This window comes from Harpia harpyja, chromosome 11 (assembly GCF_026419915.1).
Source record: "Harpia harpyja isolate bHarHar1 chromosome 11, bHarHar1 primary haplotype, whole genome shotgun sequence".
NCBI classification, from domain to species: domain Eukaryota; kingdom Metazoa; phylum Chordata; class Aves; order Accipitriformes; family Accipitridae; genus Harpia; species Harpia harpyja.
This window is the reverse complement of record NC_068950.1, coordinates 2,627,974-2,647,755: the sequence shown is the minus strand read 5'-3', so window position 1 is coordinate 2,647,755 and position 19,782 is coordinate 2,627,974. Positions and strand designations below refer to the sequence as shown.

General features: G+C 44.1%; 1 protein-coding gene across 1 annotated transcript; it reads left to right on the top strand.

Annotated features, from left to right (window-relative positions):
• The first annotated feature begins 5,635 nt into the window (after positions 1-5,635).
• Positions 5,636-19,504, top strand: NWD1 (NACHT and WD repeat domain containing 1). The gene is given in 22 exon segments (XM_052801698.1): positions 5,636-6,224; positions 6,938-7,054; positions 8,649-8,937; positions 9,337-9,630; positions 9,742-10,609; positions 11,024-11,227; positions 11,408-11,567; positions 12,045-12,074; positions 12,076-12,163; positions 12,632-12,796; positions 13,378-13,572; positions 14,016-14,138; positions 14,314-14,477; positions 14,479-14,514; positions 14,645-14,807; positions 14,810-14,916; positions 15,237-15,327; positions 15,726-15,877; positions 16,568-16,841; positions 17,203-17,759; positions 18,499-18,607; positions 19,106-19,504. Coding segments are annotated over 22 exon segments (4,587 nt in total). The 5' UTR covers positions 5,636-6,071; the 3' UTR covers positions 19,354-19,504.
• Positions 19,505-19,782: the final 278 nt, after the last annotated feature.

Genomic DNA, 19,782 nt, shown 5'->3' with positions numbered 1-19,782 from the left:
GGTTGCCTGATGGAAAAAGCAAAGTGTTTCAGTTGCTGCTCTCAGCATTTCTTGTTGATTGACAGGTTTCCCTTTTCTATTACACAGAGCGAGCCAAACCCAGTGTCTACAACTTTTTCATCATTGCAAATCAGCTTCATAGATACGGAAAGCTCTACAGCCCTTACTGTGTTTGTAGAAAAAACCCAAACCCACAGGATAATTTTACAGAAAACATTAATAATTCTTCACAGTAAATGAACTGAAGTAAAAAAAAATGGGAGGCCAAAGGAAAGAATTTCTATGCTGAAGAGCTTATGTGAGAAAGGGCAAAGCCAATACAACAGAGCGCCAAGCTAGAACAACCAGTGTTCTTGTTTTCCCCTTTTCCTTTTATTATTAATGACAGTATGTACATTCTTCCACATTTTGTGCAAAGAGTAACCAAATTACATAATCCGGCTAAGCGGAAAGACCCAGGAGATAAAGATGGATGTTACCTTGGCCATGTCCTGAGCAACAGAGAAGTTGTTTTAACACTTGCCAGGTGATTAGCTGCCAAATGACTGCTTCTTCTTCCTGCACCCTATTTCACAGCTGTATGGTGCTTTAAAGGTGTAAAGTGCTAGATCAGTGCTGAGAGTGTCAGTCCAAATAGCACACAGGACACACAGAAGCATTAAAAATTACAGCTTTATGCATTTCACAGTAGCGCATCTTTATTTGGGCCCTTAGCTATAATTGTCTACTTTACGGTTCTTGTGTTATTCTTTAAAGGACCTAACTGGCTACTGTAAGACACAAGACGGAGTATTATATGGAAGGTAAGGCTGGTATATCATGGCATTTCCTACGACCTTGGATACCCAGCTTTTTACTGCAGCAAAGATTTTTCTCTCAAGGTATTTTAGTTCTTTGCCAAAATAATGAGAAATCGGAACATACATCTATAAAAGATTTTCTAGAAAGCTCATAAAGATAGTTTGGATTTAGTATGAGCTTCTTCCATCTGTACTAGGAAGACAGGACACTGACAAAGCAAACTACTAGCAGTGGAGAAAATATGCTGTTGATACTGAAGCTGAGACAGTCACTCTGCACACAGAGGGCTGATATTTGCCTCTTTAGGATGCTCTTACTATCAGCCCCAAGGAGATCTGGTTTGTCCTGTGTGCCCATCCACTGTAAGGAAAGACCAATTAAAGGGGTTTGGATTTCATCAGACACAGTGTGGTTCTTATTTGGTAAACACCCACAAAATTACCTCCCAGCTAAGAATTTAATCCTGCTCTCATGTGGTCTGTGAGCAAGCTGTTGGGGGATGGATGATGGCTCATGGAACAGACAGACGGTGAGAAAACAAGTTCCCTATCATGCCAGAGCCCACGCTGCCATCGTGACTCACAGTTGCTACTCACTTCACCTCTGTGATGACATTTCTGACAAAAAGGAGATGTTGATAGTGCTAAGATCAACAGTCATGAATATCTTTGAGTCTGGTCTCTCTTCTACACTTGTGCATTTGCATCTTTCACACATTATCCCTAGAAAAAGTACCATTTATGATATTTTCTATCAAGACCCTTATCTGCCAAAAGACAATTTGGGGAGGGAATTTTTTAGAGAGCTTGTGAATGTAACCTTTTGGGAAGAATCAGTGTGAGATAGTTATTTCATCTTAGCTTTAGGGTACAGGTAGGCTATAGGCGTGGAATGCAGGAAAACAGGTCTGATATGTTTAGAGGCCTGAACATTTTTATAGCCTGAGGAAATCCAGAATGTCTCTGGAAAAGATTTGGTTTGTTGATTTTGTTTGGTTTTGATTTGCAAATTACAGAAAGCTCACCAGAAACCGTAACACACAGGCTGCATTCCTGCAGAAAGCAAGCTGCTGCTTTTCCAGTTATCCCAGCCCCTGATGCTTCTCAATTGAGCTGGCAGATCTTGACTTTCCAAAAAAAGATCTGCTAGTTAGGGACTTCTGGTCCCACTGCAACCCACTGCTTGAATCAGCGAGTGAGCTAATTTTCTTTGATTTGTTAGTGACAAGAATTGGTGTAATCAGTAACAATGACAGGTATATGCAGTGTGAGATGCACATAGCACGTCACAGATTGCAGTGCCTTGAAGAACAGTCTAAAAAGCCATGACTTTAGAGTCCTAATGTTGGCTTAAATTAGATTTAGAATAATGTAGGCTAAACCCTAATGTAGGCTCTCTGTAATGTTTGTCTCTTAAGGTAAGACGCTTCATCTCCCTGCCTGTTTGATTTATGATAGATTAGGATGTCGGTTAATCTCTTCTTATTTGGCTAGATGACTGTGGAGATTAATCAAGTATTGTCTGCAAAAGGAGCCCATAAATACAGATTACTAATTTTTCTTTAATTATTCCTCTGTATGCCAGAGGGATACAGAGGGTGTACAGACAAGGGCAGACACCAGCCTCTTAAATCTCATTTCATGAGAGAAACAGAAAAAACACAGCAGCTGCTCTGGCTGATACTGGTTTTCTCTGACATGCTCAGTTCAGTTTCCTGGAAAAGGCAAAAAGTCACAGAAATACCGGATTATGGTCTCCTGTGAGAAAACGGGGAAGCAGAAAGTGGTTCCAAGTGAGTGAATCTGCTTGGCTGGTATAGCATCATCTCTGTTTTCACAGGACATGGAGAGAGCAGCATTTCTTATGGGAAAAGCTATACTGAATAAATACAGAAACACATACTGAAACAAACTGAAATAGCAACATGCTGTGAATACTGGAAAACACACCAGCATGGAAGAAAGACATTGAAAAGCACGCTCTGTGAACATGAGATGGAGACACCTATTCTCTTAGGGTTTCTGTTGAGATGTGTGCACCAGTTATCTTTTCTCCCTCTGCATTCCAAGGGCATTTGGGCAAAGATGTTATTTTTCTACTTGTTCTCCATTGACAGCTGCAGTTTCCTGCCTTTGAGCTCAACAGTTGACACTAAGGGTGAGCACTGCAGCAGCACGCACTGATCCCCTCGGGGTGGGATTAGCAGGTGGGTCATGGATGTTGTCCTGCACTATACAACACAAAACTAGGAGCAACAGCCAAACAGCTTCTGTCGCTGGAGTTCTACTGTTATCTGTAGTATCCTTTGGGAAATCTTTTTTCTTCTCTCTTTCTGATTTCTACCTACTCGCTGTTTTTTTTTTTTTAATTATTAATTTTTTATTTCTCTCTTTTCCCATGTGCTGCTCTTTTGGGGATGGTACTCCAGTCCAAACATAGCCATGAAGTAGTAAGTACTTATTGTGCACAGTTTAAACGCCTTTTAGTAAATTCACTCTTGCACAGCCTGACAGAAGGCACATAGTGACAGGGCTTTGGCATACTCCCTGGGTATTAAGAAACCTGCTTTACATGCTGAGAGTGCCTGAACCATACATGATACTAGTACTGGCAGGCTTATGTGATGCTAAAATACCGAGACAATTATTTCTAAAATAGTCGAGGGTAGTGAACAAAGGGACCTCAGGTGTACAGCACCTGATAGGGAACACATTTAGTGCTTTATAAAGAGACCCTGGGGATTCTGCCCAAGTGACAAACACTGGCTGCTATAGAGATACTGGTCCTCTTCAAATACAGATGGATCGCTCCAGGATGCAGTGAAGTTTCACTGCATCTCAGTGGAGACAGTCAACCATTTCCTACTGTTCCTGTCAAAGCAGCTGAAATTTTCCCAGGTTTTCCTTAAAAAAAGGAGCAAGCCAGCTTTCTGGAGAGAGGCACCACAGCGTGGTGTTCTCTGCCATTAGTCATCTCCCCTCTAACGAGCAGTGTCTGCTGAGGAGAGCTCAGGGAGTCGAGATAGCGGCATGAGCTTCAGTCCAGACACACGCCAGGATCTTCTCTGTGGGAAGATGGTTCCTCTTCCTTTCCAGCCCTCCAGCCTGGTTCGAATCTTCATCAGCTCAGTTTTTTCAGGTAAATAAGCTAAAAAGTCCTGAAGCTGCTGAATGCATCAGGCACTCGCTCTGCTAGAGTCTGCAAAGTGTTAGAATGTGGTTAGACTACTGTGCTTAGCAGAGACGCTGTAAGCTTGCAGCTTCATTTGAAAGTGAAGAGGCCTATGATCTGCTGCATTTTATATAGAGCTTTACTCTGTCACACCCAATTTGCACTTAGAACACGTCAGAGATGATGGCAGAATTCTGCATTAGTTGAGGAACTAATGGCATTTGCAGTAAAGCCAAATTCAGCCTAGGCACTACTGTGCAATAACAGCTCAGGGCAATGCACTGCCTGTCTGCACACAAGACAGCAAAGTTTGCAGGCTTTCTCGAAACCCTGGGCAACACACATTTGATTCCCATCCACCACTGTAACAGCAAGAAATATTTGTGAAAAACTTCTCTTCTTGGGCAATATCCAAATATTTCCCACTTCCTCTGCCTACTGGGACAATTGCCAGACTGAACTCCTGAAGTGGTAACTGGCAGCGGGTAGTAGCAATGACTCAGATTTTCGGGAATTACAAAACTCAGTTTCCCCTTCTTCTGAAAATCATTCACTCTGTCTCCATTTTTAAATAAGAAAACACAGGCTTAGATAGGCTCTCAATTCCACAAAAAGTGCCTTCCAAAGAAAGAAAATACTGCAGCATCTCCTCCAGCAGGATGTAACGGGATGAATATGCTGTTTGGACAGTGAGGTGTTTCCAGCCTAAGCACATAGGTCAGCATTTACAGAAACAGTTAGAGCTGCAGTTTCTGGAAGACATGCAAGAACTGCAGACAATCTAAAATTAGTGGGCATATAAGGACACAGCTAGTGTTAAGATTTTACCTACAACACCTGTCCAAGTTGTGGTAGACCTCATGTATTTTCAGGAACAGTTTTGGGATGAAGGATGTGACGTGACTGGATTTTCACCAAAAGACAGGGTTACAAGTTAAACCCACTCTTTCACTGTAAGGTTTGGAATTCATGTGGGCTGGAGTGTAAAGCAATACAAGGATTCCCCATAACTACTGCAACCTTGGTGAGAGCTAATGAATTATTCCAGGGATATTATACTGAGAGTGCTTTCTCCCTGTTGGACAGCAGTGCAGATGCAGACATGATAATTCCTAACCCAAGGGAGCTCCTTCCTCATCTGATGCTGGCACTGACTTCATTAGTGATCACTCTTCATTTCAAACAGTCCCAAAGAAAGCTGCAGATACAGCCATTCCCCGTCCTAATTTTAGCATTCCCTCTTGTACTACTTTAGCAGTACCCATGCAGTGCCATGAAACTTTACATAATTTTGGGGAAAGAATATCCCAGTTCTGAAGAAATTATAATCTCTCATGACAAAACATATGTAAGGAGAAAAATGTCCTTTATGTTCCCCATGTCTTTCAATTTTGCAGGTGTGAAAAGTATCCATGACCTGTGTATCAGTGAACAGGAGAGGGTACACAGCTGTGGGCGCTGGGAGTGAGCACTCATGCTTGCGTTTGTGTGCATGCATGCACTTACTTTTCTTCCTATTTGCTTTATCTTCTTAATTTATCTTAAATTTACCTGGTTTGTTGTTTGATTTAATTTGTGAATATGTCACTTAAAAGGTGTCACAAAGATTTTTCTAGAAAGTGGTAATCTCTCTTGTAAAAAGCACAGCAGGGGAAGCGGCCATAAAAATTTCACAGACTTTTTTCAGACTCTGTATGAAAAGATTCCCTGTGGGTAGAATTGCCTTTTATTGTGGCTATTTATCACTGCTGAGATGGCCAACAGTGTGGCCAAGTGGTCTTAAAATAGGATGGAGGATTTGCCGCAGTAAGATGCAAGAAATATATTTTTCTGGATCAATGCTGCTGTATTGTGTTCTGTAACTATGCAATCCAAAGTTTCCAGATCCAGAGTTTTCATATTAGCAAATAAAAACACAATGTGACAAACCAGTATAGAACCTTGAAAACACACTTGCATTGGTAATGTAACATGGGCACAAGCCTGCAGACATCTGGAAACCACGGTTTTACAAGACTTCACCACAATGTCATCTATATGAAACTCAACATAGATTAGATGATAGCAATACAAACTGCATTTTCAGTGCAAGGTCTACAATGACAAGTACACAACCTGGCTCCAAATTCCTAACTTCTGTTGTGCTGCACAAATCCTTCCATGCAGACATGGCTACAGAAAGAGAGACCCTCCTGGAGAAAGCATACCCAGAAGCACAGGCCTTCTGTCAGAAGCACGGCCTAATGTTTGAGGTAAATCACTTCTCTCCTGTCTATCCTGTCCAAAGGCCATTAAAATATGTGTGATGGAGGAAAAAAAAACCCAAAATGCTCATAGGTTTTCCACCTCCTTAGAAGCCTCCTAGGAGTCAAATACTGCTGTACCAATTTCCTATAACTTTTGTATTAAGTTCATTTGTATGCTTGACTTGTATGGATTTCAATGAAGAGTTAGGTGGCTAACCATCTTCAAGCACCTGGACATGAGAGTTTACATCATCCTTTTGTTTCTATATTTAATTGGAAAAAAAGCTCCATGTATAAATTCCACCGGATGTACTTCAGGTGTAGTTGAACTAGTCCTAATTATACTAATTTGCATAGAGCTTCTAGCATAAAAGGAGCTATTGAAATGTTTGGGGTCCTTATCTTCTACGATAGAAGATAGGCTTGAAATGTTGCAGCAAATAACCTACAGTCTTGAGATTCCTTGTTCTGAAATATCAATTTGCTTACTTGGTCATCCATGGCCCAAATTCCTAAGTCTTTCACAGGAGAAATCTCTACCGAGAGATTTTGAATATCTCAGTGTCTTTTGTAGAGTTCCAGTAATTAAAATTGTGTACCACTAGTGTTCATCCTGGTCTAAAAATTAAACATGATAGAATGACTTAATTTTCCCATGTCACTGTTTTTGTGATAATATTGACTAGACTAAGAATCTTAAAAGAAATATTTTTGTGCAGGTAATTGACTTGAGATGGGGTATTTCTGAGCTTGTAAACCCTGATCACAGAAACACACAACTCTCTCTGGAAGAAACTGAAGCCTGTCAGAAACTGTCAGCTGGTCCCACCTTCATCGTAAGTTCTAGCACTGCGGTGCACACTCAATTCCCAATGGCTAAAGTGAGACATGGAGAGCAGGCCACATGCACTCAGAAGGTCTACTGGACAAGTAAGGTGGTTTTCAAAAGTAATCAGCCTGCCTGAGCAGCTTCACAAATCAGCTAGCAGATGGGGCTGAGATGTCAGTAACTGCCAGTAGTCCCTAAAAGACAAAAGGAGCCCTGACAGGCACGCACGTATAGTCCAGCCCTGAACACAGAGTCTCTTCAGAGCAGAAGATAACAGGAGCTGTGTGTATTAACTAGCAGATACGAGGCAGATGGAGACATAAGGCACATAAGGCAAGAAGCTCCAAGCTTGCTTCCTGCCCAATACCTCAATATTGAGGAGGTTTTCTCAGTAACTAAGGAATAAATACAAATTCCCCAGGCAAAGAACCAGAAACGAAAACGCCATAGCAACCACCAGGGACAGAGCAGGGTGTCACACTGCAAGCTGATACCTGTTCCATGCTTCTGCGAATACTACTCAAATCCCTCCAATCACTCCTTCGAACCACTGAAAGCTCCCCACGGCAGCAGGCCACCTCAGCTTCCTTGAAGCACTTTGGTGACAGCCCCGAACAGAAACCCACACTCAGAACTTTAAGCCTTGCAGAAGGGGAGAGGAGTCTGATGCACCTGTAGAAGTGCCAGGTTGCTTCCTCAGGTTGTTTTGGTTTTAGAAAGGGAGAAAGAAAGTTTTGCTGAACAAAGAGAATAAATACGCAGTCCCAGGGAGCATAATTGAAGCCACAAGTAAATAAATAACCAATTAAGTATTTGTGCAATTTGTGCCTGATTTCCCGCGAGACACTTCCACCAGAGGCCAGCAATGGAGGGGCAGAGACCATGAGAGCTTCACCACAGCATTACTGCACCCAGGAGCTCACAATCGCTGAGCTCCCTGCAGCTCACACCTTTGTTAGCAGCGCTATATCGCATATGCAGATGGCACTAGTAGGCACTCAGGCAGTGTTTTCCTCCGACTGGTTCTCTGTGTGCCTAGATACCTCAGCAGAGCCAGCCACAAAGGTCTGACTACTCCCACTTGTCTTTATGTACCCCAGAAGGGCACTGCTCAAGGATTACACTGTGGGTTTGCGCTCTGAGCTCATTCCGGCTGTTTTCAGACTGCATGGATACTGGATACTGACCTTTTTCAGGATCTCACTCTTTCCTGGCCCAGCCTTCAGTCCTAATCAGACATCCCCAGACTCAGTCCCGTTCCCTTAGTTCTTCTCCACCCCAAAGCCAGTCTTACAGCACCATTGGCCAAAGTCCCCAAACCAGTTCTGCTCTGTGCTTCCACTGCCTCACCTCCATCACTCTCCGCCCCCCTCAGACACATGGTAAAGGCCTGAGGAGCAGCTGCCGTAAAGCTGCTTCTCCCCGACCACGGGGCAGGCTGGGGCTCTGCCTGGCTGTCCCCATCCAACACGGAGGCCACAACAGCACTGTGGTTACCAGCGAGTTTTCTGAGCAGCCCTCCCCGGCAATCCTAGGTGCTAAGGCAAGCAGCCAGTCCACACCCCATCTGTCACTGCAGAATCCTTTTTTGCCTCTTGCAGGGACTTCTCGGGGACCACTACAGGCACCAGACTGTGCCTCGGCTCATTGTGGAGAAGGAATTTGATACCCTAACTCTGCAGCTGTCAGGGGACTCTGCCCAGCTCATGACACAGTGGTACCGGCGGGAGGAGAACGCGCTGCCCACCTGGTATGTGCTGCAGCCAGCTGACTGGCAGGCCTGGCATTGCCTGGAGAGACGCCTGGCCTCAGCGCTGCGCGTGGCAGCCCAGAAAGCAGAGAGGTGTGGGCTGCTCGGCCCAGAGCAGAGGCACTGCTACCACAAATCAGGTGTGTTCTGGCAGGGCTGTAATGTCCTTCTAACCAGAGCTGTCAGGGAGGACAGCTGTTTGTTTCTAGACAACACCAGACTGTATATAACAGGAAAGATGCAGGGAAGGAAGAGACTTGCTAACTATCTGTCATATCTGAAATCCTGAGGAGGGAGGTTGGTGCTGACTAGCAAACAATAATACACCAGACAGAAATGTTTCTCCTTTTTCTCCCAATGTCCCTGCCCACATCCAGGAGTATGCCTAGCTCAGAGGACATGGGCAATGCTGACCTGCTAGCATCATGTGAAATAGAGAAGGACCAAGGGATGTCACATTAATGTTGATGGATGGCTTTTCCTGTGTTCTGTTCTGAAACTGAATGCTCACATCTCCCCCCCTTTTTTTTTTTTGGTAGCAATTGAATGGGAGATTGAACAGGGTCTCCTCAATACCCAGGAGAGCAACCCAGGGGCTTTCATATTCCTCAGAGAGGGTGAGGATTCCAACAGACAAATTGGGCAAGCAACAAACAGTGAGCTGTTAGAAGAAGAGGACAATCTGGACAGCGAAGCAAAACAGCTGCTCAGCAACCTTAAAGCAAAAATTGCAAGCCATTATCCCGAACACCTCAAAGTACACACACTGGCATACAGTAAAGACTCTGGGAACCCTCGGTGCAAAGAGAGTAATAAATACCTGAAACAACTTTGTGAGCAGTTCACTGCTGTCACTAATCACCAGGTTTTAGAGAATCTTCGATACTGAGGAGAGATCAGCGAGGAGCCAGGGCGACTTCTGCAGGAGCTGGGCCACCACACAGCTCTGTGCCTGAAGAACTGCAGATTTTTCTGTGGGAGGCAGAATTTATCAGATAGCATTTTTCACCGTATTAGGCAGAACAATGATAAAAACCACACAACCCTCATCCTTTATGGGCTGCCAGGCTGTGGAAAAACAGCTGTGATGTGCAAACTATCTGAGTGGGTGCAAGCTGTTTTAGGGCAAGCCAGTGTAGTTGTGATTCGTTTGCTGCGGACATCCCAGCTCAGTTCTGCCATTCACAGCCTGCTGAGGGACATTTGTCTCCAAGTGTGTTTAGCATTTGATTTGCCACCACCTCCAAGCCAGACCAAACAGGCTTGCAGTGATTTAGTTTTGTTCCTCAGTAGACTCTTCCTCACTGTCTCCCATTGTGGCACACAGACACTGATGGTGTTCCTTGACTCTGTGGAAAGATTACTTCCTAATGATGGTGCTCACACATTCTACTGGCTCCCTACAGACTGCCCTCCAAAGGTTCACATCATCACTTCCATTTCCACAGCAGAGCCTGATACTCTGAAAGCTCTCCAACACGCTGTGCCTGAGGCTGAAGCATACTCTAAAGTAGGACCCTTATCCTGTGAGGAAGGTGAGGAGATGCTAGAGATGCTCTTAGCATCAGACACACGACGGCTAAGCCCAGCTCAATGGGCCTATTTCCATCAGAGCTTCCCTAGTGGTGGGCAAGCCCTGCTCTTCAAGCTGGCCTTCCATGAGGCCAGAAAATGGGTATCTTACACTTCACTTTCAGAAGTAGTGATTGCTAGCACAGCCCAGGATGCCACGCACCGTCTGTCCGAGAGACTGGAAAAGTCACACGGCACAGTCCTTGTGGCTCACGTGCTTGGCTATATTGCTTCCTCACGGTGAGTATTGCTGTATCTCTGATGAAACAGCCCATACCTCCTGCTGTTCATAGGGAACATGTCTAAATACAGCCAAACCCAATCAAAGCTCTCAGTTCTTTGAGCCTGTGAATGTGTTCATACATATATTTAGCAAGCATAACATTCCTCTCATACCTGGCAGCCTACCTAAAACATTGTCTTGAAGGGAGATGTTCTGGGATTACTTGGAAAAAGAAATCAATCTCCATGGCTTATCCAGCATCTAAGCTCTCAGCTGAGACTGCCATGTGTGCATGTGAGCTAGTGAGATTTTTGGTGACTAGTACTTCTGAACTGCCAGAGAAACCACTCACCTTCCCACTATGGATACCACTGTAAACAGTAAGGAGGAGGATAAATAATTTCCTTTCATATCTCACACTTCACTTGCAGAAATGGGCTGTCAGACACGGAGCTGAAGGACATTTTATCCCTTGACGATGAAGTTCTCTCAGAGATTCACCACTGCCACGTTCCTTCAAGTAAAACTATCCTGCGCCTTCCTCCTCTCTGCTGGGCACGGCTACGCAGTGACATGGGAGAGTGCCTGGCAGAATGGAAGGCAGATGGCTTCACCCTTCTTTGCTTTGCACACAGGTACTTTTAGAGAGCAGAGAATGAGAAGCCAAACCTCTGAGTATGGGATGTTCCCGTCCTGGGCTTTCAGGCACCCTGCCTAGAGTCCTCCCCATTCTTAAACTCTGACAGTGCTGAGACTAGAAAAAACCCAGCTCCAGCTCCCTGTTCCAGTACATCTATTACTTTTTCCCTTCCCAGGCAAGTTGTTGAAATGATGCAGATTCGTTATTTATCAAAACAAGACCAAATCAAGAGGCATTTTCTCCTGGCAGATTTCTTCAAGGGGACTTGGAGCTGGGGAATGAAGAAACCTCTTACATTGCCACACCTTAGCAGGACTTTGAATGCTGACAGGAAGGTGATGACTAACAGCAGGCATTTTCATACCTGTAAACTCTGGACCAGGGCTCTCTGTCTCCAGACTGTTGGACAGGGTCTGAAATCAGAAGACGATGAAAATAATAGTAAATAACACTATTCAGTGCGTTCAACAGTGACAAAGATATATATTGGGTTTTTTTTAAACAGGTATCTCTAACCAAGGAGCTCTAAAGTCATTTTACAAACTGTCATGCAGTCTTCATATATGTAAAAGGCTACTGCAACAAGGAAGGAAGTCATTTATTATTCACACCTGCAGAAAGGCAGCCTGCCTTAGATTGTCACAAGAGAAATTTAGAGTCACAAAAAAACATTTCCTACTAACAGGAAAACAGTGAAAGTCCTGGAAGTGCTGTCTGGCATACCATGAGATAGCATCTAGCACTGAAGTTGTGAAAGCAAACAGATTAATCCACACACCATGTCTCAAATCCACTGTTCTGGTTACTACTAGGTAGCCCCTCAGCCACTCTGGTTCTCTGGTAACTGTTGCAAATCTGAGGAAGTTGAGTAAATTGCCATTTCATTTACTTAAAGCTGGAGGAATTGAGGAGCTAAAACAGGATGTGCTGGGTAAGGACTGGGCAAGAGGGGGTGCTCTGCAGAGGCATCCTTCATGCTTACAGCCACAGGTAAGAATCACAACCTTTTTGCACAGCATCAATAACCACTGTGAGAAGGAAGCTCAAAAGAGAGAAATAAGCTGACTTTTATGAACTGTTATCCTAGAATTATCACCACAGTCCCTTAGTAGCTGAAAGAAATTATCTAGATCCTCCAAATGCTGAGAAGAAAACATATTAAAAAACGTAACAAATTAAAAAAAAAAATACACAGAGCATTTAAGAGGCTAAAGAAGGAACTGTGACAATGGGAGCCCTCCACTTCCCCAGCAAATGAGTCCTAGTTCCACTGCTAGTGGCTGTAAATCCTTCTATTCCTTCCTTCCCCAAAAAAGCATTTTTTAATCTCAGTTTTTTCAGAATAACTGTGCATTCTCAGGGCTGATATTCTCTGCTCTAATAGTGTTTCTTTCTGCAGGGAATATGAACTGGATCAGCTGTAAAATAATTGCCTCTGGAATAGAGAGTGTTGTTGATGACTTTGCCATGTGCACTGAATGCATCAGCTGTCCAGAACTACGCCTTGTGCAGGACATACTTCTCCTTTTGAAGCCTGCAGTCAGCAGTATACACAGCCCTGAAGGTAACAACTATGTCACAGTGACAGAGCATGACACAAATGTTTACCAGAAGAAAGAATTGAAGTTTTCCTTTCCAAGTAGAAGTACTTTTCTGAGGAATTAAAACCAGTGACAAAATTCTCTGTTCTGGGATCCATCAAAAGACTCATAAAAGCCTCATGCTGGTAGGGCCTTTGTATGGGAAGCTGAGGTTTCTTCTTTGCCAACAGACACTTTGCCTATTTGATTAGAGCAGTTCACCACAACCAAAGTGCCTGTTGCCCCACGTCTAGTAGAAGTACCTGTTAGCTATTTGGATTCCCTTGCAGCTTTAAAGTTAACTAGAGGAGACGGCACACAGTGCTGCTCCTCTGTCTTCTCCTCAGAACACCCACTCCTCCCTCAGGGGAAAAATCCTGCCACACCACTACATTTCCCCATGTTTTACACAGTAACCTTCCTTGTATTATTCAAGTGCCTGGCCAGAAAAGGCCAGCTCAGTTCACTACATACTGCACATCACATAAAATACAACTATGGTAGCTCTCACAGGCCCACCAGAGTCATGTTCTAAAGTGCTTTTTTGTCTCTGCCCTCTTAGGAGTGAGTATAATATATACAGAAATGTTGGCCAGGCTTCTTTTTTTTGTGCCTTCTTACCCGGCGGTAATCGGGAAGCTGTGCCAGCAGTGTCTAAGCTGGTGCAGTGTCTGTCCCTATCCTGTTCTCATTCCACTGTGTGGATTTCTCCAGCCACCTGGTGGGGCCCTACATAGAACGCTCACCAGATTCCTCAAAGGTAGGATTAGTCCTGGGGACAGATACAGCCCAAAAATATATCTAATCATCCATCTGTAATGAATGAGATCCAAGAAACATAATAAATAAACAGAGCAAGAAGGAGAGAACATCTATTTATGTAGAAATACAGTTTTGCCTGTGAGCTTACACAAAGGCAGGACAAAGGTCCATTTGCCTTTGTGCTCAGTCATGCACCAGTCCCATTTGCAATTGCTTCCACAAATGAGGAAAAAGTGGGTCATTTTGTCATCAAGACAACAAAAGCACACACTGACCTAGATATGTCTGAGGGAACATAATCTTGCTCTTGGCATAGACTATGGGGTTCAGGCAGTATAGGGGGGTTCCAGTTGGGGAAACACAGCGTATTAACAATCTCAAAATGTCTCTTTTCTGTCTGTGGTATAAAGAACAGCCTTTCCTCTTTGTGTCTCATGGCAGGTGTCACAGTGATAGCACTTAGTTCTGATTACCGGCTGCTGGTGGCAGGTTCCCACGATGGCTCAACGCTTGTCTGGAATATGGAAGTTTTTGAGATGGTGCACGCCCTTCCTGGGCACTCTGGTGAGCCTTCTCCACTTTTTATGGTTGGAAAGCTCTTTTCATGTCGAAAAGAGCTCTCACAGCTTGGCAATCCTTGAGCTGTAGGCACACAGACACCTCCCAGCTGCCAGCATTCTCCCAATTGCTGAAAGCACTGAGAATCCCTCATTTTGTGAATCCTCGTCTTATTTTATAGCTGAAGTGAGGTGTGTGAAAGTGTTTGGAAAAGGAACCTGTGCTGTTTCAGCTGCCATGGATCACAGTCTGCGCATCTGGAATTTGATTTGTGGCAGAGCAAAGTTTATCACCCAGGATACACATATCGAAGAACAGCCCTCGCATCACCTTCATGTGGATGAGGGGGCACATGATTGTATATTCTTCCTCAGATACAGAGGTATGGCCAGTCTTTAATTCAAAGCATGCTGAAGGAACAAGAACTTTAGAAGTACCAATCACAAAGGTTGTAGACATAAAAGCTAGCTCAGTCCCTGCTAGTGCTATCTCTTTTGCCACCTCTTTATTAGGTCAATGCTTGGCACCTGGAGACAGCAGAACTCATCTTCCAGATTTCTGGAGAGGCATCAGATGCATGGATGTGTTCTGCAGTGTTCAGCCCAAGGCTGGTGATTATGACTGTGTCTGAAGGGGGAACGCTGAGTCTGTGGAACAGCAACACTGGCGAGCTGAGATCAAATGTCAGCTATCAGGGCTACAGGAAGAAACACCAACATCCAGTCTTCTGATCCAGAAGCAAGGGAAGATGATAGTGGGATTTAGTGGGGGATCTCTATCCATGGTACACATCTACCTGTTCAACTTTCTTACAATATTTCTTGTATTTTCTTACAATATCCAGAGGTCTACTGAGCCAGACAATAGATCTGGTAACCAATGGGCCTTCCTTCTCCATTCTGAATAGAGCATCCTCCTCAGACTTCCATATCCTAGTGCCCAAGTGGACAAGCATAACACTTTCTATCCTGCTGCACTTCATAGCTTTGCCCAATACCATGCGGCCAAATTAAATGTCACTGCTAATCTATACTCTTTCCTTCAGGAGAGAGGCAGCTCAGCTATCCTAACTTCATGTCTTACTCTTGCCTTATTATTGTGCAGATCTCTTCTGATGGAAACAGTCTGCTAGAGAAGCTTCCTGGAAGGGTTCGCTTTGCAATGGTGTCAGAAGATGAGTCTATTCTTGCTGCAGGTTCAACAGCACCCATTCCTTAGGAAAGTGTTGGTAATAGCTGGTCTCCCACATGCCAAGTGTCCTTTAAAAGGGGCCAGCATGTGGAATTTCCCATTAGCCTGGCCTTATTTAACTATTGTGCTTAAGGGGGTAACAAAGACTGGGTGAAACTCTCTTTGTGAGGAGTCAGAACATTTCCTGTGTACCAGGAGCCCTTTCTCAAGGGAATAAGTGAGATGTCAGTAGTGAAAAGGACTTAAACTGGCATGATTATTTTTTACAGTTTCTAAGATACTCTTTGGGCTTACCTTTAAAGAAATATAGGAATTAAATCATATGCATAAGGACATGGTGTTGAAGGGGATTAGAGACTTCCTCAGCTCAATAAATCAGTAACTAACATCTTCTTGTTTTAGGCTTTGAGGAGTATGTGCAAGTGTAGCTGGCAAACCCAAAGGGATTCCACAGGTTCCTACTGGCAGATTTGAAACATGGAGTGGTTCATACAGCTGTTATCTCTGCTGGCAACAGCATTATTGTTACTGGTTCTCAGGCTGCATCTATCCAAGTAGGGAGGGAGGAAGGCTGGGCATCTTCCCAATCAGAAGCATCTCTTACAGATCCAGCTTACAGAATATGCCCCTGAGCCAGTAAAAAGGTCGTCTTGATCCCTAGCAACCTGTCTGGGGGTTGGATTTGCAGTTCTGAGCATGTTTCTAGTACTGCCACACTTCTAAAAAGATGACCATTGACCCTTCCTCTTCATTGCTTCAAGCCTTTCTGTTCTTTTATTTTTGACACTGAATGGAGAGCACTTTATCAGTTCAGGGGGCAAGCCTCAAGCCAGTGTATGCCTGAGGCCTGAAATGCTATTTCATTTCTGAAATATTTTAAGTTTGAACTCCTAAAAGCTGCCTTGTGACCCATCTGTGAGCAGGAGCCAGATGGAATACACATCTGGAGCACCACCTCTTGCCAAAGAAAGAGGTAAACAGCCAGAACAGTCCAAAATGTGCAGAATCTAATTAGGCATCTTTCAGAGCAAAGGAAGCAAGTGGGCCGAATGGCTCCAGGTGCTTCAAACCTTTGTTTTAGAGTAAGAATGCAATGTTTTGCCTTCTAGTATTAAGATGTTATCCTTTGACTTTACTTACATTTCTGTACAAGTTAGTTAAGGTATATTGTTCTACCTCTTAAATAGGACTAAGGAAAAAGTAGCTCAGACACTGATGATTTCTCCCCCCCCAACTTTTCCCAGGTGTGGAGTTTATTAGACCAGGGGTTGCTTACTGACACACTGGATGGCATGGGACCACTGGTAACACTCTTAGACCTGTGTGACTGCACTTTGGTTTCTGCCTCCCACAGCGCACCTTATCTAGGAGTGTGGAACCTCATTTACAATCATCGGCAGAAAACCTTGGCACCTGTCCCAAATACAGGCTGCACTGCACTGTCCCATGGGGGGAACTATGTCTATTTTACCCAACCTGAAGACACACAGAAAGTCATCATCTGGAACGCCACAGAAAGTGAACTGCATCTCAGAAATACTGCATTAAATTAAGTCTGCATATGGGGTAGGATAGAAACAAAACAACTCACAGAGGCAGCAAAGGCAGGGTTAGCTTTCTGAGCATATGACAAGCATAGTCTGCTCCTTTCTGCTTTTTCTAAGCATGAAATTTGTTTGAGGCTTGGAGAGCTTTTTCATCTCGTCTCCAAAGTTTTTGTCTAGAATAGCTTATTATTATGACATGGGAAAACTGGAAATGTGAATAATATGCAAAATATTTCACAAATAAAGAAGCTAATCATGAGCCCCATCTGAGGGAAGACATTCACGTGCAGTTGGAATAAGAACAGTCTTGCTGATTTCCTTCTGTTTTACAGGTGAAGTGCGTGACATACTGGACACCTCTGCCCAAGTGAGATGCCTGGAAATAGCTGAACAAAACCAGCTCCTTTTCACAGGGCTTGTATCTGGAACAGTCCTTGTCTTTTCGCTGAACTCCAGGCAGGATGTAGCATGCATCCCACCTCCAGAGTCACAGAAACCAGTCAACGACATGGCAATCAACAAACAGGAAAAGCAGCTTGCCATAGCATATGATGATTTAGTCCTTGTGCTGGATATTATGCCTGCAGATCCATGCCCAGTGATCGACAGGCCCACCTACACCTTTAAAACTCAGATCCCTGGCTCTCTGATTTCCAGCGTGGCTGTCCTTGCAGATTAGAGAGTCCTCTATGGCATGACTAGCGGGGACTTATTCCTTTACGACTGCCCTCGGGCCCAAGTGTTTCCTTTGGAAGGTCACAGAAGCCAGATCTCCTGTTTGGAAAGCAGCCACGGAGAGCAGTGAGCACTCAGTGGATCTGAAGATTCCCTGCAGCGTCTCTGGGACTTGGAGTTGTGTCAGCAGGAACACGAGATGTGCTATTACAAGGTACTACTGTGGTAAGACAGTATCAATAGTCAATTACTGCCCTGAGCTGTCAGGGAGGATCTAACTGACAGGATTCCCAGCTCTTAAAGAGAATACCCAAATCCTGTACACAGCTGTTCAAACTGACAGGCAGCAAGCTATTCTCAGCACCTAGGTCTGATTTTAAAGCATCCTTACATCTAGATACACTATCAAGGTGTCAATGCTGTCTAAGTGAATGCGTACTGTTAACACCACTCTGACACTAAACATAAGTCATAGGAGTTATTTATCTACAGCTTATTACTGCTCATTTAACCGGTGTAAGCTAGAAGACACAAATCAGTGAAGAGAATGAGACTTCTCAAGTTAACAATAGCAACAGAAGGGGTAAATTGGGCCAGTTCAGCAGCATCCAGTAGGGGGGAAAAAAATGACGGTGGAGGCTGGATCAATGCTGTTACTCTTTTACCTGACAATACACTATGGACACATCTGAGCTACTCCTTTCCATAGGTGGAATAATGGGGTTTTGTACAGTCACACTAGGCTCTCTTTCCTGCACAACTATAGAGTGCTTCACAAGCTAGGGGCTTTATTTTGTGATACCTTCCATCCTCCTTCCAGGATCACTCTTGTAAAAATCTTTACTTATTACCTCTATTCTTAACCATTGAATAACAACTGAATATTTTAAGGCATCTTCACTTCAACCTGTATTTATCAGCATAACAATCTAATTCTAACCACCCATTTTCAGCCCACATCTCTCCTGAAAGGCATTTGCTGTGCTTGCTTCTCAAAAGATGATAAGTACTTGTACACTGGGTCGCTGGATCAGTCCATTACAGTCTGGGATGTTGCAAGTGGTAAGTAATTGTGAAATGCTAGCAACAACAAGAAAGTCTGTACTCCCTGCTGTACTAAATAGGCTTGTAGCATCCTTCATGTTGCAAGGAGGGAAACATGCCATACAGCAACAGTTTGTACAAGTATCAGAACAGAGGCTGGAATACCAAATCCAGAGGTAACATATTCGCATTGTGACTGGAAGCTGCAATTGCAAGACTACAGTTGGAGTATTCCAGCACATAGCAGAGAAATACATTCTGGGTTCAAATACCAGCGGTGAGTTTCAAAGCAAGAAAGGTTTCTGTAAGTTTCCATTACGCAAATCTTCTATAATGCTTTAAGGAGAAACAAGCAGCATGGCTGCTTTTTTCCCCCTCTCCTCCTTGCTCTTCACGTGACCCAATTTTACTGCGTTCAAATTGTCTGGTGACAAGGGACCAGTTGAGGGAAGTGGCATATTTTAAGTCCAATCCTACTACACAATAAATGCTTTATTCCGAGCTTGGTTTCCACAGGTGCCTTGCTGGCTGTACAGTGCGTATACACAACTGCTAACAGAATTGTACCAACTGCAGATGGATTTGTTGCAATAACAAAAGTTGGTTATATAATTCGCAAGAAGTTTCACTGTCCTAAGACCACCTCTCCTCCGTATAACCCACTCCGGAACATTGTGGCAATGGGTACGGTAAAATCCGGAAAGAAAGACTGGAAAACTCAAGCAAGCAACAGTACAACCAAGGAAATTCTTCTGGGAGCCTGATTCCTACCAGCAAACTCTCTCAAATCTGTTCAGTGATGTAAAAAGCAAAGATGAATAGGATAAACCAGCATAAACACCCAGGATTGAGCTTGCAGGTTTCTCTTTCTATCCTTTTGCCTCAGTGTCTCAGAATTACAATATTAAACATTGCTGAAAACTCCCTCTCTGTGGTTGTTCAGAGTCTATTGATACTTTTGCACAACACCACTGCTGTCGCGTACCATTTGTAACCACTTAAGAAAGGTAAATAAGGAAGAAAAAAAAAAACAAACGGACCCTAAACTCACACTTTATCCAACCGCACCAAAGCTCGGCCTGCCCCCTTGCTCGCAGCCCAACCGGGTCTCGCCACTGCGGCCTACCCGCGCCCCACCTCGGCTCTCTCCCTCCCGCGAAAGCCACCCGTTCCCGGCACAGAAGCACCGGATT